The 25,774-nt window shown below is 39.9% G+C and overlaps 1 protein-coding gene and 1 long non-coding RNA gene across 3 annotated transcripts in view; one reads left to right on the forward strand and one right to left on the reverse strand.

Moving 5' to 3' along the window:
* Positions 1–13,404, reverse strand: part of minar1 (membrane integral NOTCH2 associated receptor 1) — a 50,341-nt gene extending 36,937 nt beyond the window's left edge. For both annotated transcript variants that reach the window (XM_028438460.1, XM_028438469.1), the window contains exons 1-3: positions 13,075–13,404; positions 12,015–12,899; positions 4,217–5,662 (exon numbers count right to left, since the gene is read on the reverse strand). In XM_028438460.1, the coding sequence (XP_028294261.1) occupies positions 4,217–5,662; positions 12,015–12,845 (2,277 nt within the window). In that variant the 5' untranslated portion in view covers positions 12,846–12,899; positions 13,075–13,404. The remainder of the gene's footprint in view (positions 1–4,216; positions 5,663–12,014; positions 12,900–13,074) is intronic.
* Positions 1,623–15,150, forward strand: LOC114456612 (uncharacterized). The gene is made up of 3 exons (XR_003672855.1): positions 1,623–1,635; positions 6,841–6,846; positions 15,017–15,150. It is a non-coding gene; the product is annotated as an uncharacterized LOC114456612 (long non-coding RNA).
* Positions 15,151–25,774: the final 10,624 nt, after the last annotated feature.

A 25,774-nucleotide genomic window follows, 5' to 3' on the forward strand; every position in this document is an offset into this window, starting at 1 on the left:
ACTCTGTAGGGGACGCTAACGCGCCAATTTCTGTATTTCCACATTGAGCTGGTTTAGGGCCAAGAGTTTAACAACTGATTTACATTTGACGCAAACCAAAGTTTGTATGTGCAAATGAGAGCATTTTCAAAAAAATTTATTTTCAAAAGGTTTTGGCCAAAATGCAAGTTATTAAAAATCTATAGATAACTGTTGATGTTCCATTTCTCTAGATGATCTCCAGTGATTTTAAGTCCGTCAGTGAAACGTCCCCAGAGGAGTGCATTAAAATACATTTGCCTCATATTAAATTGTCTGCACTCTGTAGGGGGCACCATTGTCCGTTTTCCACATTGAGCTGGTTTAGGGCCGAGGGTTTAACAACTGATTCACATTTGAAGCAAATCCGACTTTGTATGTGCAAATGGGAGCAATTAAAAAAATAAAAAATTTAAATTAGGCCACGATTCACGGCTCCGCCCTGCAAACACCGTAAAAGTTATCAAAAGTTCATGGCTAACTTTTGATGTCCCACTTCTCTAGATGATCTCCAGCGATTTTGAACCTCGTCAGTGAAACACCCTAGGAGAAATGCATTAAAATACAAGGTAAGCAAAAATAGCAAATTTTGCAATTTTCAATTCAAGATTCTGGACTTCCTGTGTATTTTTTGGCGTGGTCTTAATAATATTTGTAACCTGTCTTGTCATGATCTACGTCTGTGTCAATTTTCATGATTCTACAATGAATTAATTTTTGGCAATAAAGAAAATACAGGAGTAGGAAGCAGAGGAAGTCGTTTGCTTTGATGCTGTTTCTCTCATAGGTTTTACAAAGTGCTTGGATATGTGCATCATTCCCAGGTAGAGTCCAACTACCGCCAGCTGCAGATCCAGGTAGTCTGTGTTTTTGTCAACCAGGGGTCATCTGTGGGGAAGTGAGGGGACTGCCCTTGCTTCCATACTGCTGCTGAGCTGCTTCCATCGTTTTTTAAAAGTGCTTGGATCGGCCGAAAGTGGCTTCAGCGGAAAACCCTGGACACCTCCTTGAGTCCAAATATGTGTAATTCAAGGTTTCAAGGTTTCAAGGTTCTTTATTGTCAAATATGCCCCATGTTAAACATACAGCACAGATGAAATTGCAATCCCCCCCAACCCCCAGTGCAAACCTGCAGTGCATAAAAAGAGCACTTAAAACACACAACAAACACACAAAAAAAAAACAACTAGCAATACTATACAACAAATAACTTAACTAAAGACATACGGACAACAAATAACAAATAACGAACAACAATGAGGTAGAATGTGGATAAATTACTATGAGGTAGAATATAAATAAATTACAGTATTAATAATATAAACAGAGTGCAGATGAAGTTAAAAAGTGAGGTAGCGTGCAAATATTAATTATATTAATAATATAAACACTATTAAAACACTAGATCTCTGGAATAAAATTTAAGACGCCGTTAGGTTGGAAATATAGTGAATGTGCTTGTTTACGTTTTTATCCTTCTTAACTTATGACCCCCCCACGTCACGGATATGCACTTCCAGAGTGTGAAAAGGCTTGTTGTAACTGAGTCCAAACTTCTAGTGCAATATAATGTTTCACCTTATCACAGTGCTGCACTTATTCCAGGGTTAGAAGCACGTAAGAGGAAAAGAACTTAAGCAGATGGGAGAATGTGCGCAAGGCCAGATTTTAATAGGAACGCCCACATTTCAGGGCCGCTCCACCCAGAGTGCGTAACTGGGATGGAGGGGCGCAGTGACTGACTTAAGTACAGGGAGAGAATAGCACGCAGACAAAAAACACGGCTTTTCTGACTTACTTGCATGGGAGAATAGAGCCCGTAATGCAGAGAAGTAAGAACACTAACATTTAACTTCTGATTCATTTTTAATCAAACGCAAATTTAACGATTCATATGGTTATTACGTCTGTTTTAATCACGTTATTTACAGCACTAATCAGTGAATTACTGACGTAGTCTGCTTTGAAATGTCTTTTTCCTGCCATCTGCTGATACTAACATTTAATCTGATTTATTGGCAACTGTGTGTTTTGGTTAATATTTATAAGACATTTATTCATCAGTAAAGAATTTGTGATCAAACATACGATAACCATCCTGCACAGGAATCTGAAATACAAATGTGTGTATATGTGTTAGTGTGTATGTATATCCTTATATAACCTATGCTAAGTTCTGTTTGGACGTTAAGAAATGCCAACTCTCACAAAGGTTGTTATTACTCTGTCGTTGGTTTAAATCTCATTATCTCCAAAACCTGTAAAAAAGCTTAGCTACAGCTTTATTAAGTTCCTTTTTTTTTTTTTTTTGTTACAAAGCTTTTTTGTTTACAACAAGTTTGTCCTATTTCTTTTTTTATTTTTAATTGCGATCACGATAATGTTTTATGCAGAAAATATAACAACCATGTTACAAATGCATGTTTTGTGTGTCATTGTTTTAATTTTTTCTGTAAAACATGATGTCAGACTCAGAGTACAACAGGGTAACTGTCCCGGGTGTGAAGATTTAAGCAGGCACTTTAAAACAGCAGTTAAAAAAATGTCATATAAATAGACTAATCACAAAAAATAATTGATTGATGAGTCGACAACGAAAAAAAAAAAATCGTTAGCTGCAGCTCTAACGCAGTATGAACTTTCTCCTTCGGAAACATGATGAAAGGTTACAAACAGAGCCATGATTTCTCATACATCCAAAGACATTTTTAGTCTCCCTAATTTGACAGAATGAATTCCTCCCTCACAGAATGGTTGTGAGTACATCTCTTGGCAGTGAGTGATGCCATGTGGAGCCACAGAGCATGAAAACAGCCGCCTGTTTGAACTGCTTCCTCTTTGACTTAAGAAAAGAAAAGCACGTCCAGCAAAAATGGAATCAAACAAATGGAGGGAGCCAATCTGCCAACTGCTTTGTTTAGATACACGTCATCTAGAGTCTATTCTCAAATGCTGAAGGTCTTTGGAGGCCAAATGTATATTTTTTTTAAAATAACTCTCTAAAGACCAACTCTCATTCTATAAACCAACACGACAACTTCAAAACGCAGGCTTAGCTCAGAAAAAAAGCCACAGCCATCAAAATAAATTAGTTCAATAAAAAATGGTTGAATAGATGAAACCTGTGAAAGGACTAATTCCAGCAAGTTTTATTTTGTCTTCTATATAAAATCAAGTCCATTTTACCATTCTTTTCAAATGATGTGTTAAAGTTTTCTTTTGTTCAGACAACTTTTTTCAGGAAATGTACTTTGATCTCCTAATCTGGTTGTTTTTGTCCCGATTCCGCCCTTTAATAACCAAGGACAGAAAACACCAGGTTATCATATGTTTTTAAGATGACCCTATCAGATGATCCTGTGTTAAGAGTGAATTCGTCCCGAATCAGCTCCGAAACGAGTCGGGGCCACAACAATCATAAATATAAAACCTGTTCAATATTTACGACCGAAACTCCTCATGTGTGAGGAAAGCTGACGACTCCAGACTCATGAGCCCATGATTTGTGACGTGGAATGGCATGTATCCAATCAAAAAGCTGCTGACATAAACACATAATGCTGCATTTAACGAGTTAAAAATTCTGATCTCTGTGTTATCCGAGTTTGGTTGCAGCTCGTCAAAATATCAGAATGAGAATCAGAATTAAAAAAAAAACTTTATTATTCCTGGAGTGGTAAATAGTAAGGCAAAGGGCACCATATTAAAAAACAGCAATAATTACACAAATGCAAAAACAAGGAGCAAGACTACACAAAGACTTTGTTAGGAAAACTAAATGACAATTTGTAAAAGAATGAATGTTCAAATGAATAATAAGGTACAACGATGGCCATGTGAGTACCAAATGCAACATGGCTGACCAGTATGGTCTTAGATTTGTTTCCCCTGACTTCAGGTGGCGTTCCAAGTCACTTCACCAAGAAGGAGGTCGGAAAATCTAAAGTTCCGAGTTGCTTGGAATGCAGCATTAGATCACTAGTTAAATCTCGTTTGATCACGCAAGAGTTCTGGCTTGAAGGAAAATCGGAGGTTGAACAGAATGGTTGTCTGTGTATGGGTGTGCTGTGTATCTGACACACACACACGCACACGCACCCACACACACACACACACACACACACACACACACACACACACACACACACATACTACCTAACTTTACCACCGTAATATGGAAAGATTATTTTTTTTGTACCTCTTTGGATTTCCGATGTCGGTCTCTGTCTCTGTCTTTGCCTTCGTCTCCAGGGTGGCAGGAGTAGGACACAGTCCTCCAGTCCCGAGGGGAGTTGGTGATACTGGCAACCTTTGACTCAGTGGCACTGTTCTCTTCGTTAAGAGAACGTGACGACCTTCTAGTGAACATGCTTTTTCTCAGGGCTTTCATCCTGAGGCTGTCGCTATTGCTTCCATCCGAGTACCAGCCTTCCCCTGCATGGCCGGTGTCTGTTTTGATATTGTGACCGGTGGTGTGGCACTGGAACACCAGAGGTGAGAGGGTGGTGTCACTGTGGGGATGTGGACGGAGCTTATCCGGAGTGGCGTGTGACCCGCATGCTGACGCTGTGTCGCCATGTCTCCCGTTGGACTCAGGCTCCACAATCTTTTCATCGAGCTTGTTAAGCTTAGAAAGTACCTGAGAGATCTCACTACGGACCCCCGACAGAGACTCAAGCTTCTTCTCAATCTCACCAATTCTTGACACTAGCTTACACACACTAGACTTGAGCTCATCGTCTGTGTTGTCCAGCGAATGGAAGAGGCGATCTAGTTTGGACTTAGCAAGCCTGACAGTGTTGCGTTCAGGGGAGCTGTCTTCCGACTTCAAGGTTCCCTGGGACAGAGATCCATTACTATTGCAGCAAGACGACTGAACAATACCCAGAGAGTCACAAACACTCATATCGTCCAGAAAACGAAAAATGTCACTTATATCATCACTTACGATTTCAGAAACTTCGTCTGAGTGTTTGAAAAGATGTTGTTCCCTCTCAGTGAACTTGGATGAGTATTCCTTAATGGTCTTTTTCTCTGCTTGCTCTGTTTGAGTGCCAACACTGGAGGAGCTGTCCACTCCCTGAAAGGAAGCACTGTTCATATTTTTGTCCCTGAACCGTTTGGCAGCCTCTCTTTGTCCACTTGCCATCAGTGCGATGTCCTTGGATTTAGCAGCATTAGTTTTCTTAATGAAGGCAGGAGAAGCAACCACATTTTCCTTTTGGTTGTGAAAATGCTGATTGTTATCAGTGCTGATGATGTTAATCTTGCACAGGCGATTTTCCTTGAGTGGTTTGTTGTTGGGGAAAGGCCTCTCATAGGCCGAGTGCCCCTCCTCAGTGTTCAGACTGAAGCTCTTCACAGGCCAGCCCAGTTGCTTCCCAGTTCTGGTGGTTTGCTTTTTGTTGCTGACACACTCTGAGACGGGGGTCGGTCCGAAGTAGGTGGACGCCTGTAAGTCGTCCAGACTCTCGTGCTTTACCTTCCGTCTGTCCTGAAGTGGAGAGTTGAGCACTGGTTCATAGTAAGGGTTACTGTAGGGCAGTTCAAAGCTGTGGTTGAAGAAGGTAGCAGGCTTGTGCAGCTCCCTCCTGTGGTAGGCGTTGGCTGTCTTGCTGTTCTGTTTGCTCTCAGTGGTCATGACCTACAACAACACAGACATGGTTAAAGGTGGACTTTAGACATTAACCCTGCAAATACAGCATCATATACAGCAGTGGTTCTCAAACTGTGTAGGCTCAAATACCCGCTTTCTCTTATTTCTGAATCTAAGTACCCTCTTTGTCCGACTACAACACTTTGCTCAGAATACTTTGAAAAAACAATTGTGGAGCATAATGACGGAACTAATGAGTGATAACACACATTTTAAAGATTTTAACTTTGTAAATAAATGGAATGAGACAGTATTTAGTGCCTTCTGCACTGATTTATTTCTATGGAATTTAAACATTTCCCGTCATCTCCCACGTTGTGTGCGACCAAGACGATTCAGTTCATGTTCTAGTCAAGATCATTTTCATTATTGTTTTCAAATAGGAATAAACAATTCAAAACCCCATGTTTCTATTGCTTTTATTTGTTATTTCTCTCTCTCTCTCTCTCTCTCAAGTATGCCCTGCAGTACCATCGCGTACCCCTAGGGATAACTAAGTCAAAGCCTATTGAGTGGGCGCACTCGGCGATCATTTCCATTTGTGTAGGTGTCTATAGGATGAAGGAGGGCCTTATATACAATCATGTATATGAATGACCACCAGCAGTAGACCATAGTAAAAGACTAGTTAGGTATTTTTATGAATTTCAAAAGCATCATACATAAACATAGATTTCTCAGAAACTCCAGATATCAGCTTTAAGTATGTTTTAAAAAACAAAGTAATTCATTACATTTCTTCACCCAGTTGTTACTGAGTCAATTATTATTTTTGTTTTTAAAATGATCGACAGACATTGTGAAACTACAAAAAAATGAAATGACCAGAAAACAATCAAATGCATCACATCATAGCCAACCATTCAGATTAAATGTAATGCACCACGCCAAAACAGCATTAAATGGAGGTAATTTTCTCAGAGCATCAACAGAAGATTCTATAATCACCATGTAACCCATCACAAGAAAGCATCTGCTATTGGTGTTATTTTATTGAAAAAAGAATTATACATTTTATTTTATACAGATGCCTTTGTGAAAAATAAATTAAGTTCCAATTGTGCAAGATTTGGTCTCTTTCTTTTTAAGTTTATACATGAGATGTTTACTGTATGTAAGGAAATTGTGGCAAAATTTAATACCAAAAATAAAAGCGGGGATGAAAGTAACTAGTAACTTTTACTTTGAGTACTATTTAATTAAGCTACTTCTTACTTGTACTTAAGTATTTTATGGATGACTTACTTGTACTTGAGTACAATTTCAATCAAGTAATAGTCTTTACATCTCTGCTTATTGATAATCAAAAGATGTTCACATTTGTTCAAAACAAACATTTAATGTACCGTATTTTTCAGAATATAATATAAGGCGCACTTAAAATCCTTTAATTTTCTCAAAAATTGACAGCGCGCCTTATAATCAGGTGCGCCTTATGTATGAAATTAACTACTGTGCTTCAACATACTGAACTGAAAAAGTGACTGTATTGTTCTGTATATGATGTGTTAAACCTGAACAAAGTTGAGAGTTATTGTTAATGAGTTGAATAAAGTTTGACTTATCTGACTATTTTATTTCACTTAATGCATCTTAATAATAACAATAATAATAATAATAATAATAATAATAATAACAAACCAGTGCGCCTTATAGTCCGGTGCGCCTCATGTATGAAAATAGACCCAGTCAGACCCATTCACTGATAGTGCGCCTTATAGTCCGAAAAATACGGTACTGTTTTTGTTTAATACATTTTACAGCTAAAAATATGATCCATGGGGTGTATCCATATTTGATGTAGAGTAGTTGATTCCAGCGCTTCCATTGTCTATATTAGCTCACACCTACTTTCATCGATTTTCCTTTTCAATACATTTTTTTAAGGCTTCCATTTTTCCACAATGGTGGAAGCTATCTGACCACTTTTTTTCTCTCTCTGTCTTAATTTAAAATCAGTGCCCAACATTTTTTAGTTTAGTTTGGTTTATTTCAAACCTTTAACACACCAAACTGTATACGGAAATATCTCACATGCATGTTGGGGGAGGTGGAGGGGGAAGCGAGCAGGGAGGAGAGATTCAAGGTAGAAAATAGAAGAGTGGGGAAGAGTTGATTATTTTAAAGTGAGGGTGAGATGTGAAGTTGTATTGTGTACATTGTGCTTATCGTGTTGTGTAATCAAGCCAGTCTGGTGATAAGTGTGAATCTTAGGTATAATAGTGGTGGCTGTGGACAGAGGGAAGGAGTGAGTGATAATACCTAAAACAGGTATTTGGGATCAACGTGTCTAAAGTTAAGCCCACTATGAGTTTTATCCCACATGTCCAGGCATCGTAAACCAGTGTACGTGCAAGAACCGCCACTGCAAACCTATGCGCAAGGGAGAGGCTCGGACCACCCGCCCCGGAAGACCTCCGCCAGGACTGGCACAGCCAGCCGGCTAAGCCCGCCGCCAGGACTGGCACAGCCAGCCGGCCAAGCCCGCCGGACCCCAAGAGCACCCCCCCGGGACCGGGAACCCCCAAGGGCGAGCCCCCGGGCAGGGGGCCAGCAGGACAACAGCCCAGGCCCTGCCGCTACCGGACAGTGCAAGCCACAAGGCAATGCCCCCCACCAGTGGGCGAGCGACTGGCGGCTGCCACAGCAGGATGGAGGTACTCCAAAAAGCACACACCCGGTGCAGAACAGCAGCCCCCAGCCAAGGGCACCCTGGACCCACCCACCTGGTCTGCAGATAGCAGGACAGAACTACCAGGTGGCCGACAGCGACCACAACCACCGGAACAGCTAGCGCCGACCCCCAGCAAACAACATCATCCCGAAGCGCCAAGCAACCCTGCCCCAACCCCGCTACAGACGGCAGCACGCCCCAACGCGCCCACCCCCCAAATCGGCGCGGCAGGCCTTCCCGGGCCCGCACACCACAAGTACCACCCCCAAGGCAACTAGGAGACGAGACAAACACCAAGCCACACCCAAAGCGAAGAGGCACCCCCACGCCCCGCCGGGCCGACACCGCTTGGAGAGCCCCTGCAAAGAGAGCCCCCAGCAACACCCCCCCATGCCCCCCGAGACCCACCACCCTGCCATGCCCGACCGCACCATCCTGATGTATTTGTACTCTACACAGACATCTAAGCTTTTTAAAGGAGGAAAATCAACGTTGTGCATCTGTGGTGAGCAAAATGGCAGCCTGTCGAGGAGGCTCCATATTTACTCCTTCAATCAGTTTCAAAGATCCTGCTAACCTAACGTACATTTATGGCTATTGTATTGAATTGGTGAAATATCATTTTTTTTAAAAACAACATTCACCAGAAAGAACATGAACAAACTCTACCCAGAAAGACAGTGAGCTGGGTGGATTCTAACCCACAATCGTTACAAAAGTGTGAGGAGGCATTACTACAGCGCACCACTGACCTGCAGTCACTGTCAACTACAGACATAATGTCATACATAATACTCAATCAAATTAGGTGCACAATGTCAATTTGATGTGTACATTTTTATTGTGAGATAAGTGTAATAATTGTTCACTACATAAGCAAAACATTTACAAATATATGAGAAGAGGAAAAATGAAATTACAAAGAAAAAGCTAGAAAAAAAACAGTGGGAAAACGAATTCATTTATTTAGTCATTCAAAAATAAAGGGACAAAATATGAATACTCAAATACTTCAAATTACTTATTTTATGATCTGACATTAAATTAACATTAAGAAAAATTCCTTGGTGGGACGGGGCTCTATTGTAATGTATTAATGTATTATTATTATTAATGTAAATATAGCGATACCTCAGCATGTTTAATGGAAGTTAAATACACTTATTTTAATTAGTTGACCACAGCAGTGAAGTCCTATTTTAACGCAGGGAAATTTTCTTCAATAATAAATGTTATGGAAATGATTTTCATCACCACTGTCAAAGAAAATATTCAGCAGTGATTACTCCTCCCTTGGTATATGTTACACTTGTCATTGCTCATGTCACGAATACAGAGAAATAAAATGGGACAGTTATTACTTGTAAAAGCACGTGAAACTAAATTATATGAGAGGACTTTTTATTTCAGTTAACCTGAAAGACACAAGATTTTGCTGACTTGTGTGAGCAATGCAGTCACCTTCATGACCTTTGTCTTAGGTGTTATGGTCACACTTTACTTGAAGTGTTATACATAAGGCTAACATTACGTTGTCATTATCTGTCATTAGCATGAATAAGGTGTCATGAAGGCTGTCATTATGTGTTGTTGCTAAATTATGACACCTTTGGAGCTATTTGGCATTTTTTGGGTTAAGTGGAGTGATATAGTGGGAATAGTTAGGGTTACGGTTAAAGTTAGCGTTAGGGCTAAGGCTAGGGTTAGGGGTTAGGGGTTAGGGTAACGAACAACACTTAAAAGGCCAATGTTAAGCTAAATCAACTTTTCTGTGCTTTAAACATCATAAAAGTGCTTATTGGGCTTCATACTAGGGCAGGGCGATATGGTCTTTTTCAATATCACAATATTTTCAAGCTATATCACAATATACAATATATATATCACGATATTTTGCCCTTGCCTTGATGTGATGCTTTGATGCATAAAATCAAACCAGAATGGCAATACTAAATATGTATTAATGTTTTTTCTGTAATTGGGGTTTCCCCTTTACAACTATTATAGCATAGCATACCTGTGAGTTTCTTTTTTCAGAGGCAAACCCTTAAAATAACACCTTTATTAACAGAAGTGTAGAGAACAATATCATAATGTATAAAACAAATTATGTGCATTTGTGCACATTTTAAAAACAAGTTCAGCTGACCACAGTGCAGAACATTTTTTTATTATTACTATCATAATTAACTTTCATTTATTTATTTATTATTATTTACTGACAATTGTGAATTTATCAGCTACATAATATATAAACAGTCGCCATTACTAGCACGCGCACGCACAGGCACCCGTGCTGTAATGATCGCCTTCTGAGGACTGTCCCTTTAAGGGAGCCATGGCAACATGAGGTCAGAGTTGAGTCAGACCTGCCTACTTCCTGATACGTACGGAGCGCATGGACAGAGCTTTATGTTCCTTTTCTGTTACCGTCCCGTCTGAAACAACATAGAAGCAGTGTTTGAGCTGCTTACAATAAACGTGCAGTGTGACAAGTTGTTTTGAGTCCTGTTTGTAACGTTATCGACCCGCGGACACCTCCGGATCTCTACAGCGCGCACACACACACAGTGATTTACTGAGCATTTTGCCTGTCATAGACTTTCTTATTATGGGGACCATATTCTTTAGCGATATGGTAGGCTACTGCTTTGGTAATCTCGCCCCACTTTCATAGGGCACAGCACGAGTCATTGAAGCTTTCAGTGTGGTTTGTTTCGGCTGCGAGAGAGAGGCTAGGTGGGGTTGAGAGGGACAGATACAGGAGAAAAAAGGCATATTGGCTGCTCTACAGAAGAAACTTTTAATGTTACATGAATTATATTGATACTACGATATAGTCCTATGCTATATCTCCTAGATAAATATATCGATATTTATGAAAAACTCGATATATCGCCCAGCCTTACTTCATACACATGCCCAAAGTGTTTTTTTCAATAATTCTGTCAATCGTTAGTTAGAGGGTGATTTGCTCCTTTCTTACTGCAGGGTGAGCCCAAACACCTCGCTCCAATTTGATGACATGTTCCAACTTTAATGATGAATTTGACGCGGCACTGAGTTGGAGAAGCCGCGCCTCCAGGAAGTTCTCTACCGTGATTCACATATAAACAGACACGCCCACGAAGGTGAGCATTTCAACGTCCTTCACACAGTGCTATGTATGTATTTTCTACAGTCTATGTACAGTATGTACAGGCAAACGCCACGCCCCCACACTCTGCCTCGTGTTTATAAAGCAGCATGAGCTCAGCTACTGAGTGGGTGGGAGGAGGGCGGGCCGTCCTCTGGCCCTACGTCACACCGTGTGGGAAGGAGGAAGTCAGTGTCCCGTCTATAGACACGTCCACTCATGAATGTGCATAAGTAGGACACAATCAGCCTGTTTTTGTAGAGTTGCTCAGAAAGTGACTTTTCAGAGGCTAAAACTCTGGAAAACAGGTGAGTTTGGGAAAATAAACCTCAAATACTATGTTTTTGAGGATCTTAGAACAAATGGAGATGGGTGAAAAATAGCATGACGTGGGACCTTTAATGACATTCTTCATGACACCTTATTTATGCTAATGAGTCTGACGATAATGACAGTGTAATGTCAGCCTTTATGTATAAAACTTCAAGTAAAATGTTACCTGTGTTTCTTTACATAAAACAATCTCAAACCTTTGGGGAGAAGGCCACAAAGTTGTGAAAGTCCTCTTTAAAAATGTTCCTCTTCTGGAGGCAGGAGTGGACGGTGAAGGGCTCTGGGGGGCCCAGGTGCTGCAGGGACTCCTGGTCTGTGGTGGACTCGCTGTCCATGTCCATGGGAAAATATGTGCTCTGCATCTCACAGGGTGGTGGGGGAGGGGGTGACGGGTGGGGGTACTGGGGCAGATGGTGCAGCTTGTCCAGAGATGATGCTCGACTTTTCAGGTCTTTGCGGATGCTGAGAAAGAAGTTGGGCTCTGAGGAAGGAATGAACTGCTGACTGTGGTTGGAATCAGACGCTTTAGAGCGAGGAGAACCACTGTGGGCCACAGGGTGCTTCTGTGGGTGGTGGTGATGCTGAGGATGATGATGATGATGATGACGATGATGGTCCAAGTGCTCATAATCCTGCCCTCGGTCACAGTCTTGATAGTTGTAAGCTTCGTCCAAAGACTGGTTCTTGTGGATCTTGGCTCTATGCACCACGGGGAGCTTGTCCTTGGCCATTCCTCCGTTCATCTGGATCAGGTTGAACATGGTGACTACATCTGCTGCCACCATCAGCTTCTTGGACTGGGGGTCCTCGTTGGAGCTGCGCATCTTGTCCTTGAAGAGGGTGGCTGGGAAGGACGGGTCCAAACAGGCTGTGTGGAAGAGGAGGCTGCGGAGCTTGGCCAGGTGCACCAGGTCACAGCGAGCACACAGGGACTTACACAGGTCCTGGTAGGACATGGTGCTGCGCTTAGCGTCCAGGTCCTCCAGGATCCGGACCAGGAATAGGGAATAGTCTGGGATGGTGTCCATGACTGCAGGAGTTGGGCCTGAAGACTCAAACCATAGACTCAGACTAGTCTGTACCTGTAAAAAAAAAAAAAAAAAAAAACACACAAACATTAGGATCTTTTGGTGGGATTATCTGTGCATTGGTGGAGAAAGAAGGATTCTAGTCTATGGAGATCATGGAGCACATTATTAGTCAATAAAGTACACACAACACAGCCTGGACAGGGACTGGATGGGATCGCTTTCTTACCGCTCTGGCTGCACAGCTTCAATCACATCTTTCATAGCGGACACCGTCAGTGAAACACGGGGAGCGGGAGGTCATCTGATCGGATCGGTGCGACACAGAGAGTCCCTGAGCAGCTCCAGAGCAGCTCGGAGCAAACAAAGAGGAGGAAACGCTCTGAGCATCCAGAGCTTCATCCGGGAAAAACACAGGCGTGATCAGCCGCGTCCATCCAACCGTCCAACCGTCCGTCCGTCCAGACTCTCACACACGGTGATGGACGCACCGTGCACGCACACACCGACCCACCGACACGTCCCACCGCGCGGAGCCGCCGCTGCCTGCGCTGCTCACCGCAGCTGTGACGCGGAGCTCCGGCAGCTTCATCCCGGCTATTCACACGCACGCGCGCGCGCACACAAACGCACATGCATTATGAATTAGAAATGTTTTTGTCAGACTCACAGATTTTATTTTTTTTTTACGCACACAATATCTTTATGACCCTATTTTGATCCCATAAATGAACACAAATTAAGGCAAGGCAAATGTATTTCTATTGCACATTTCATAAAATTAAATGTGATTTACATGATTAAAAGGTGCAACACAAAAAATTAAACAGTTTGGAAATCAATAAGAACATTAAAATCAGCAGTAAAAACATGAAATCAATAATGACTTAAATCTCCCTCTCAGTCATACGCGGTAGAGAAAATGAAAAGCCTTTAACTTGGATTTTAAAATGATACCATGTGATGCTGGCTTCAGCTCTGCTGCAGTTTGTTCCACTTCTTCGCAGCATAACAACTGAAAGCAATTGTTATGCTAAAGCAAGCATATTTTGAGAAATAAAGGAAAGTTCAACTAAATTACAGTACAATGTATTCAAAAATAAATATTGAGAACAACGTGAAACATGTCAACTGTTGTACAAATCTATAGATTACTGTAACATTCTTTCACCAACATCATTAAGTTTTTGCCTTCATGCTTTTCTTGAAGCAAAATCATCGATTCAATTGAAATAACTTATTTTTCCATTAGGAACTTAATTTGTGCCAGAGCATCATCCTTACAAAAACAAAGCAAAATGCTATATATAGATGATTGACAGACTGTAATGTCTATGCAGAGTGTGACTAATGTCTGAGGCTAAATGTGTTCCTATTAGTTTTCTACTTCTGTTGTAGATGCTGATGAGTGATTCTTTGTCCATTCTGATTATTTTACTGCACATTGTTATGATTTTGTTCTGTGAAGTGTGATGGATAGATGGCAGAGACCCAAACCAGGCTGAGATGTTGAAGGTCATGACTGAATCAATGACACATGAGAAGAAATCAGTCAGAACTGAGTGGTGAACCTGGAGTTAAAAAAAAAAGTGGCCAATGTTGACATTTGGAGAAGATGCTTTTACTGTTTGGTTTGAAGGTGAGATTGTAATCAATAGTTGTCTTGAAGTATTTTAATGACTTCACACTCTCTAACGACTGGTTTTTGTCAGTGGGGATGATGGGGGGTGATCTTTGCGAAAATCCACAACCAGTTCTTTAGTTTTTGAGGGTTTGAGCTGAAGGCAGTTCTGCAAAGCCGTCCATTTCACCCAGCAAGGCTTCCCTCAATGATCACAGTGTCATAAGAGTATTTAATGTATGTGATTCCTGGGCTTGTTTCTACAGTCATTTGTACATAATGTGTACACTAGTGAGATTTCAGAGCCCTGTTGAAGACTGTTCTACATGAGCTGAACTGTCTGTCAGGAATAAAATGATCCAGAGGAACGGATGTGGGTTCAAATCCATTTGGAGCTGAACATCATTGTAAGATACTGTACCTATCTGCCAACCTTATTGTTTATTCTAATAATGGTAAGTCCTGTGAGGCGGTCTTGTGCCATTGATAATCTTGGATCTTTATCAGCTTAAACTTTGAAAAGCTCCTTTCAGCTGATGCCACTGGTAAGGTAAGGTCTAAGTCAGGGATCTGCAACCTTTCCTCTCAAAGGAGCCATTTTGCCTCATCTCACCTGGATTAAAGTCCTCCTGGAGCCGGAAAAAAAACCTTCTCAATGAAGACATTACAGTGAATGAAATTCTATACAGTTAAAATGACATAGAATAATGTTTGATTTCATGATTTGATTTATATTGATCATGTAAATGGCAACTTAAAAACAGATTTAAATAAAATGAAATAAATTAACATCAAGAAAAAACAACTAAACAGTATCTTGCATCTTCAAATTCTTACACATCTCAATTTACATGAACACAATGTCAAATAAAGAAGATTATTTTTAGTTAATGCATTTAAAGGGCCACAAAAAGTAACTTGAAGTTTGATAACACATGATCATGTGATCAACACATGCTAATTTCTCATTTCTTGCCACACATAAAACCTGCATATTTAACTGGCACATTGGTGGTTAAATGAATCTGTCCCCACACAATTAAAATCTCTATTTTCTTCCAGAATAGTGTTTTTGTTGGTTTAATTATCTTACCAGGGATTTAAAACTTAAGGTTAGCCACAGGTGCAGGAAAGTTGATGTTCTGTAGATGTTGCAGGAGGTGAAGTAGGAAGGTGCTGAGTCATTGCACAATGTGATTTATTTTTAGGTTAACAAATTGTTATATCTTGATTTCATTTGTCATTAATCAATAATAGCCTCTGTAGGAAAATAACAACTCTTTATTTCAATAGGTTTTTTTTAAAGCTATAGGGAGCCATTGCAAAAGAGTCAAAGGGCCACATGAGGCTCCAGAGCTGCAGGTTGCAGACCCCTGGTCTAAGTAATGTCCAATGATTTGTTTACAACTCTGTCTGTTCCTTCTCATGGACAAAGTCCAGGAGTTGAAATACATCATGTAAAGCATGGAACACAAATGGATAGTCTGAAACTATTTGAGCCAATTTGGACACTTCATATCTTCTGCATTAAAATAATAAATAATGCAAATTCAATGTGGCAAAAAAGTTGCTCATTTACATTTACTTTGTGTATTGATGCTTCAAAACGATGAAAGATTCAATGCTACATGTAATGTGTGAATGAAAGAAATCCACCAAATGGGGATAGAACATTATTATTATTATTATTATTATTTTTACACATACAATAAATACATAATCAATAAGCATAGTCTGATTTCCCACTGGAGGTTTCACAATGATCCACACACACCCACGTAAATGTTAATAGTATATATTTATTTCTTGTAACTATCTATTTTAAGATAATTTCTTATCCCACATTATACACCAAAGGTCTGATATGATTAGGATTATACAAAGCATTCTTATTATAAAATATAATTTACCTTGCCAAACAGGGTCTGAAGCTTCATGGAGACTCTTTTACAACGTAGACTATAAAATTACAGTGGTTGGCCAAACTGACTCATTAGGAATTGAAAAAATAAAAATATTATAGGAATATTTCCCATTTCTGGCATATTAATATTTAATGCAGTAATAGGGATTTATTTTTTTAAACTGTTTGATTGAACCATCATCATAAGTGATATGTAATTACAGAACTCTCTCCTGGTCAGTTCTGATCAGACTGCCCTAAGCATTGTACACTGATAGCATTCACATAGGCCTTTGCCTGAAGAGGCTCTGCTATTATTCTGACTATTGCTATCAGCAACGTACATAATACTGAGAATACTGAACAGCAGCAGATTCACTGAGGCACGCACACTGAAAGCTGGTTAACCTATGACTCTCACACTGGTCTGTTCCCCAAAACCAGTGCTTAATTTGTAAATCATCAGGTTCCGGAACACAGGCCCCTTGTTGTTCCGGTAGTAAGAGAGAGACAAAAATGTCACAGAATAAAGATATTTTTAAAGCACCTTTTGCTAACTAAATGGGCTGATAACGTGAACACAAACAACCAATTATCCCAAATGTTTAATGAAAGAATGATGAATCAGCTTTAAAGAAGCACAGACAATGGCCCGTTACGGAAAGCATCTGTCTTTCACTCTGAGTGACAGCTGTCAAATCTGCCATGTTTCAGCACCAAGGACAATGCAAAACCACCACTGATGTAGCCATACATTACACCCATAAGGAATCAGCAGCACAGCAGAACATGAAAATATAACATGTGCTTACCTGTTATATGTACAAAAAAGAGAAGGAGAACTTTGTATTCTCGCAACTTTTTACATATTTCACAGCCAAGAGCAGCAGCTCATCTGGGCTTTAAACTGAGCCTCTGTCTCAGAACTGTCCCCGTCGTCTCCTTCTCTTATTTCTCTCTGTCCCTGAGTCCTCCTCATGTCCCCTGGATAGTTCTCCTCCTGTGTCCTGTCTATTGGAGGCAGGTTCTCCTGCATTAGCATATGTGCTACAGGTGCCGCTACCCGCTACGCTAACTGCTGCTCCGTGATTTCCACAGAAACAACCTTGGAGTTCTTCACCTCTGGGCTGAGCTTCACTTATTGACATAAAAAAAAAAAACTCTTTAAATCCAATTGCCTTTTTCTAGTCATTTTCTACTGTTTTCCAAGCTGACATGACACAATTTTTGCGGAAAAGTCACGCTTTAGACGTAGCGTGGGCGTGGCCTGACTTTCCCCTCTCTGAGTTATTACATTCAGTTACATTTCATATAATGAAATTTCCAGTGATTTCAACGCAATAAAAGATGCAGCTGTCCAAATATAACAGTTCAAAATGAAATCAAAACATCTAAAAGCCAATGAAGTGCTGGAAAGAAAGACAAAAAATCTCTTGGTTTATCCCATAATAAACCATGTGTCCGAATCTGACCAGCAACCCTAAAGCTTGACTCTATTTCATTCATCAAAAATCGCCACAACAATAACTTTCCATAAGATTTTATTCAGAAATATATCATTCATTCAGCAACTGATCTGTTATTGTATTCCACCCAATTAAATGCACTTATAACAGGCTGTGCATTATCAGTCATAAAATGGAATTAAATTTTGCATTACTTAAAATGAAATTTTCTGCTGATGAAGTGACTTGACCTCATGGGAGGATTTTAAAGTAGCACATTTAATTTTTACTTTCAGAATGGGAGTAAAGATTGAAGACATCCTGCTGACCTGAATTGGCCACTCAGTCAACTCCATTAGACTGCTAAAATCCCTTTTGCTCCAGAGGGATGAGAGGTAATTGGTATTGACCAAAAATTTCTTCCTACTGTGCAGTTTTTTTTTTAGGGATCGGTGGAAAAGTGAAAGGCATTCAATGTGACGGAATCTATTCTGACCTACTTACAGAGTTAGAGTGTTTGCAGGTTGCGACCATGTTTCTGTAACTTAAATTCAAAGAGTTTCTCAAACTGTTCGCCCTCCACTCCAAAACTATGTAAATTCAAATTATGTCAGTACTAAGGGTGACTATTTTATGGCTATTTGGTGACACTTCCTTATAGCTACGCAGGTGTGCGTTTTATGATTTCATGTCAAAATGATAATCACGGCCAACAGAAAAGGGATCAATTGGTTCAAGACGGTGACGGTTAAAAGAAAAATAAATGGAAACTGACACAAAAGGAAAAGTGCATCATCCTGATTTATGTGATTCAGACGCCTCGAGTGGTTCAGCCATGATTCCATGCTGCATGCTGAATCTGAAGAGAGCCAGCAAGCGACAACCTGGCTCAAAGTTGTGAAAAGCGACATGAACACAGAAAGAGCAGCGCTAAAGTGAAGAGAAAATACCATTAACAGATTTTGAGATTCTTGCCAAGGGGGTCAAAATAGAAAATAGAATTAGATACATCGATTGTCTTGAGATTCGTGCCAAAACTATCGGTGTAACATAAACAATAATGCAAAAATTTTAAGTAACATGATTGAGATTGTTGACGACAAAAATTTGCGCCGCGTGTCGTTTAACGTCCACCGTCCTAAATACAGGTCAACATGCATGTTCTCACTCATTCACGCTCTTAAGGGATTAAATGCTTCTCAAATACAGCAGCAGATCACAAGTATCATATACCCTTTGAAAGCTTAGAATCTTCCGTTTTTTAACCATATACAGTAAACCATTCTAAGACACAACTATCACAGCCAATTGTTTGGTCAAACTTGGAAGAAAAATGGCGACATAAACAAGCCAGCACTAACTCACCTTTAAAGCGATGCCATGTCTAAAACTCAATCCATATGTTCCATCAAAAGTGGTCTCAAAATATTCCTAAGACAGTCAAAAATCTAATGAATCTCAGCATTTAGTCCAAAACACAGTCAAACTGCTGTAAAAAAACAAAAAAATGTAACATCTTATTTACAAGAAGAAAGCAGTTGTGTGATGGTTTTTTTTTTTTAGCTCTGAGAGGCTGACTGTATCATTAAAATTCCTAATTTTTAGATTAATGTTGTAAATTCATGATAAAATCAGGCCGGCGGCCATTTTCTGCTTCATTTTTGATGTGTTACCATACATGAACTGCTGGATGCAGTGTTGCTTCACATTTACATTGTGAAAAAGAATTGCGCAACAGAAGAAAAATCAAGTCATGTGACTTTAGTGTAAAAAAATAACCTGTATTTTTAAAAGAACAACAAATAAATTAATATATATTTTGTAAAGTTACTGGGTTTTATGGCACTTAAAATATTTGAATATTTGGGAAAACTATAATGAAAACTTTTGAACACTCGGGGGGGCAATGCCCCTCGCCCCCTGCAAACTTTGCGTAAGGCAGCTACATCAAATTGGATTATTTTAGACTGGGAATGAGAAGGACCTAAATCGACACTGTGTTTTGTGCTATGAATCGTGAGCGACCAAGTCTATGAAACCTTCTAAACTCAAACGACATTCGGAACAATGCCCTAAATGCTAAAACATGATTTCTGTATTTTTCAATGTCTGTCTGGTAAGCCCTGTTGCTTTGGTGTGAACACATCAAGGTCACAGAGGAGCTAGACTGCCCTGTAATACATCATGTTCATACCAGACTCGGCTGGGTGCAAGGAGGGTCCAGCCATGAAGACGCACAGATGGACGCAGAAATACATAAATACAAACAGAGAACAGAGACAGATAGAGAGACATACTGTCGGTTTCTTCCTCTGACCACCTACGCGTGGGCTTAGTTTACTAAACTTTTCTTGTGAATAAACCATTGAAATTATACTATTCTTGTCATATGTCCTTGGAGCTGTTTAATTAAAAGATCCAGGAATGTACATTATTTATATATTTCTAACTTATATAAGTGAAAATACATGATTATATTTTGTAATACACTGTTGGAGTTATAAACAAATCTATTAGTTTTGGATATAGGTCGAGTTGGTCTGGGATTGTCTTTTATTGGCTGAGTGTTCCTTGGTCTGAAACAGTTTGAGAAATACTGATATAGATTATACATTGAATGGAAAAGTTTGACAGTCTGAGCTATAGTTTGTGTGTATGGGAGGAGGAAGGGGATAATTACAGCACCCACCTGTCCAGTTCTGCTCTGTTTCCTAATTCAGACGACCGTTGCTGAGGACGTGGCCTGTGGCAATAATAGAGATGAACATTTTAATGTTAAAGCACGTCCCTCATGTCTTGGAGCACAGCTTGTCCTCACACACTTTTTTATGAAAGAAAAGTGAAGAACACAAAAAAAAAATCCAAGTTAAGTTCACTTCAGTTCAGTTTTATTATTGTCAGCTTTTACTAAGCTGAGGGAGAAAATAGGACAGCAGCTGTTGTCCTCTTTCTATACTGTTCTCGCTCATGGAAAAATGAAAATGTAGGCAACAAACAGAACAATCAACTTTTGATACTCCTGTAATAGCCTGAAAGGAAAGGCACACACTGGAAACTGTTAGCTGTCATGTACTGTAACTCAAATATTAAACTACAGTCAACACAAAACAATATTCTTAGCATTCTTTAATACATTTAAGCTGAAAGTTATGAGATGATGCATGACTTTATGTCCTGGAAAAGAAAGAGCAACAGCTTCTCTGACAAAACAATAAACACGTATGTAAAAAAAATTTAAGTTTTAAAGATATCATATTGATTATATAATTAATATCAGAAATGAATCAGTTGGTTGAAATTGTGACTTTTTCACACACTCCTTCTGTATATCATTTCTAACCATAGGAGTGGGTTTCTCTGGGCTCTCCTGAGCTTGATCTGGAAGTTTCTAGTCTGTACTGCGTTTTCAGTCTGCAAAACAAACAAGATTGCACAAGTACGGAGCAGATTAGGGCCAATTTTGATGGAGGAAATAATTTTGGGCAAATCAAGAATAAAGACAAGATGTCAAGATTAAAGTTGAAATTTCAAATTTTAAATACAATATCATGATAAAAGTCGAAGATTTGCTCAAGTCAAATCTACAGAAGGTGGCTAAGGCCAATTCACCATATGACAACAAACAGCAGATTGTGGCCATCTATAAAAGGCTGTGTATCTGAGTGCGTTAAACTACGCTTCAAATTTGAGTTTAATAACAAAGAGATTCTTTCTTTTTTAGCTCATAAACACTATGTTGTATTTTCTTCAAGGACTTTGAAGACTATCGAGACTGATGTTGTATATAGTGAATTGGTCCTAGTCAGCTTCCACAGATTTGACTTTATTAGCAGACCTTCAACTTTTACCACGGTATTGTATTTTGAGTTTATTTTCAAAATTTCGCCTTTAATCTTGTTTTTTGAACTTTAATCTCAACCTTGTATTTCAACTTCATTCTCGAAATTTCAACTTTATTCTAGACATTTCGACTTTATCCTTTATTTGCCCAAAATAATTTTCTCCATCAAAATTGGCCCAAATCCACTTCCGTATTGATACAAACCCCAAAACCAAAAGGAAAGAGAGGTTAACAAACAGGTTTAACAAACTCTGGAGTCTGCTCTGAAACTAACGTATCACTCTCTGCAGAATGTGACAACAAAAGGCTCAAATCAATGGAGATAACCATGGCAACCAAGAAAACCTCTGCAGATACAGCATCACGCTGGAGTCACTACTTCTTAGGTGCTTTGAGAATAACTTTTTTTGATAATTTTTTTGAAGCAGATCTTTTCACCTTTGGTGAGAGCATTTTTTGAGACTGGCAGAAGAATGAGAGCCAGCATTCTAATATCTAATATACAGTACGTCTGTATTTAGGTATTTAAGGTTTGACAATGTTTGATCATTAGGTGTCCTCTGCAAGAAATATTAAAGTTTCTGCTCATTCATGAGAGGAAAGGTATGAAGGTCAACAGAATTTACGCCATCAACTCAAGGCATTATTCCAGATTAATGATATGCGGAAGCTTTTCTAGGCCAACATTGATCCACAATTTGTTTCAGGTGAAACTGGAATTATCCATTACTGTTAATAAGAAAACAAATAACGCTATGTGAAATTACATCAATATGTATTATATTCAGAAAAGGAAAAAAGAGAGCTATTGTTTAAAATGGTAAAGCACTGAGATCAATCCTCAGACTTTGGTCATTAGTCAGAATTTGTTCTGTTTGTGCATCTCATTCATTAATCACGGATCCTCAGTGACATTCTGAACAGACCTAATTCACCTTAGAGTGACTCCAGCCGTTCACTGTAGCTTAGACCAACCAAAAAGTAAAGGTTCCAGAGACCGGGGACCCCCACTGTACCTGAAAGTGGTTCAACACAAACATGAACATTGAAGAACAGTCATGTGGAGACAAGGGCAGAGATGTCAAAAAATAAATAAATGAATAAAACTCATGGTGAGTTGCTGCTGCTGCGCGCCGATGACGCACGACACCTAGGGTGGTCGGGGGCATGCCCCCCTGGTAATTTTTGCAAAAATGATGCTATATGGTGGCTTTTGGTGACTATATTAGTGTAATTGTGGCTTTTCTTCTGTCTATTTTGTAGCACTTTTTTTTAGCATGATGTATTTTCTCACCTAGATGTATTTACAAGTTGAAATCTGGTATCCATGATAATATTGACAAAAAATTGAGCTAATAGAAAAACCTTACTTTAACAGATATTCAGGTAATATTACAGACATTCTTTCAGTGCTCAAATGGGTAAAGAATTATTTATAACATGTTTAAAGCTGTACATCTTTGAGCATATTGTAATCAAAGTGTTCTGAGTAGACAGTGAAGCTATTCTCCTTCTCATGGCTCTGTACAATTACATATATATTGTTAATCCAGAAGCGTGGCGCTGGATTTCCGCCAATCAGAGATCTTTCTACAAACACGTGTGCTCCATGAGCTGTTTTTGGCATTACTGTTGGCTGCTCGGTGTTCAGGTACCCTCGGTAGTAAAAGTGTAATGACAGACGTCCCATCAAAAGTCTCCATAACAGTGTTAAACACAACAGTAACACAGCAAATCAAGAGGAAAAAGGCAGACTGAAGTGGAGAAGCAACAGTTTAAAGCCACAAACATACTGAGGACGAACAGATCGCTTTGTGTCCTCATGGATCCCCGTAGTGATAACAGATGCGTTATAAACCAAGATAAGCTTATTCAAGGTGAATTCATTCTATAGTCTGGAAGCAGAGTGATGATTGTCATTACGCTCAGAGCGGCAGTCAGCAGGAATCACAGCTTCCTCTGTGAGCTCTCGGGCTGACGGCAGCAGCCACGTTGCTCCGGACAATAACTAGAGTGATACGTGCGTTCATGTTAGGGTCTCTAAAAAACCAGAAAACACTCCAATAACACAAGATAAAGTACATACATTTGTCTCTAGTCTATATTGAGAAAAAAGTTTCTACAAGCAGAAAATATACCGGTAACGGAAGTTCAGTTTCTGTTTCAAGACAAATCGGAGAGAGGATTCTACGAACTGCAGCTTTAAGAGTAGAAGGCGGCCAGAAAGAGAGTAGTTGGCGATTCCGCCCGTCGTATCCACTTCTGGACCTCCATGATAAGGGGGAAAAAAGGGTAGAGCTTTTTGGGGCCCATCCATAAAGTGAGCAAAATATGGTCCAATTGTTGTATGAATTTAATAAACTGGCAAATAATGGGCATGACATATGAGGAATGTGGTTAAATTGGCAAAAAAAATAAGCATGAAATATGGTGAAAAGAAGTTAAAAGCAACAACATGTGTGACATTAGGTAGAAAAAGTGATGGAAAGGGTTTATAAGTGCTGAACACGTCTTGAAAGTGGGAAGAAATGTGTAGAACATGCATTGAAATTTAATGAAGTGGCAGAAATTGGAGTAATGTAAAGCAAAAATGTATAAAAAGGAGCAAAATATAACAGAAATAGGTTCTGTAAATTTGGTGTTATTGCAGAAAAATTAGCAAAAATGGGCTCAAATTGTTCGAAAAAACATTCTTAGTTTCTTGAAGGCATCTGGCATCCCTCCACACACATCCCCAAATGGGGTCCTGACCCAAAGGTTGAAAACATCTGACTTAAAGGGTGCCTGTACTCATCTTGTATATAACATCCATCTTCAAACCCACTTGCTCCTGTCTCACATAGTCACGGAGGTCTGCCGGTGCCAATCTCTCACTGGGCGCTGAGTGGGGGACAGGGCACCAGTCCATCGCAGGGCAACACAGACAAACAACCACTCACTTTCATGGGCCTTACAGTCATGTTTTTGGATTGTGGGAGAAAGTCAGAGTACCCGGAGGAAAACCATTCAGCAGGGAGAGAACATGCAAACTCCACACAGAAAGGACTCACGTGTCCACCCCAGGGCTTGAACCCAGAACCTTCTTGCTGTGAGGCGGACGTGCTAACTACTAAGCCACCATGCGCCGTTATCACCAATAAAGAAAATATGAGCACATTATTTTTTTTAAAACACACCTGAAGTGCTTTCTTTAAACAACAATCCATGCAGTATTTACATTCTCTTCTCCCTGATTTATCTAATTCTCATCCTCATTTAGCTGTTTTAAGTGCTTTTCTCCAGATTTTCAAAATAACTGTGAGCTGTTGCACATCAGAGCAGCCACAGCTGGCAGTCGGCTGCACAATTTAAATATGAAACACCACGCAGATCTTTCAGCACGACACAATGAGTAGGAGTTAGAGTGGACTTACCGGGGGATGAGTCTGGAAGGATATTGAAGTGATTTAGTGGAATAACATCCTCTAGAAGCCACGGCACAATTGAGGCAACAACATCGGGTCACTGCGTGACACACACACACACACACACACACACACACACACACACACACACACACACACACACACACACACACACACACACACACACACACACACACACACACACACACACACACACACACACAGGTGTCAGAGAGAGAGTGATAACAGATGAGTGTAAACCAAGATAAGCTTATTCAAGGTGAATTAGTTCTATAGTCCGGAAGCAGAGTGATGGTTGTCATTACGCTCAGAGCGGCAGTCAGCAGGAATCACAGCTGCCTCTGTGAGCTCTCGGGCTGACGGCAGCAGCCACGTTGCTCCGGACAATAACTAGAGTGATACGTGCGTTCATGTTAGGGTCTCTAAAGAACCAGAAAACACTCCAATAACACAAGATAAAGTACATACATTTGTCTCTAGTCTATATTGAGAAAAAAGTTTCTACAAGCAGAAAATATACCGGTAACGGAAGTTCAGTTTCTGTTTCAAGACAAATCGGAGAGAGGATTCTACGAACTGCAGCTTTAAGAGTAGAAGGCGGCCAGAAAGAGAGTAGTTGGCGATTCCGCCCGTCGTATCCACTTCTGGACCTCCATGATAAGGGGGAAAAAAGGGTAGAGCTTTTTGGGGCCCA

This window comes from Gouania willdenowi, chromosome 3, assembly GCF_900634775.1.
Source record: "Gouania willdenowi chromosome 3, fGouWil2.1, whole genome shotgun sequence".
Taxonomy (NCBI): domain Eukaryota; kingdom Metazoa; phylum Chordata; class Actinopteri; order Blenniiformes; family Gobiesocidae; genus Gouania; species Gouania willdenowi.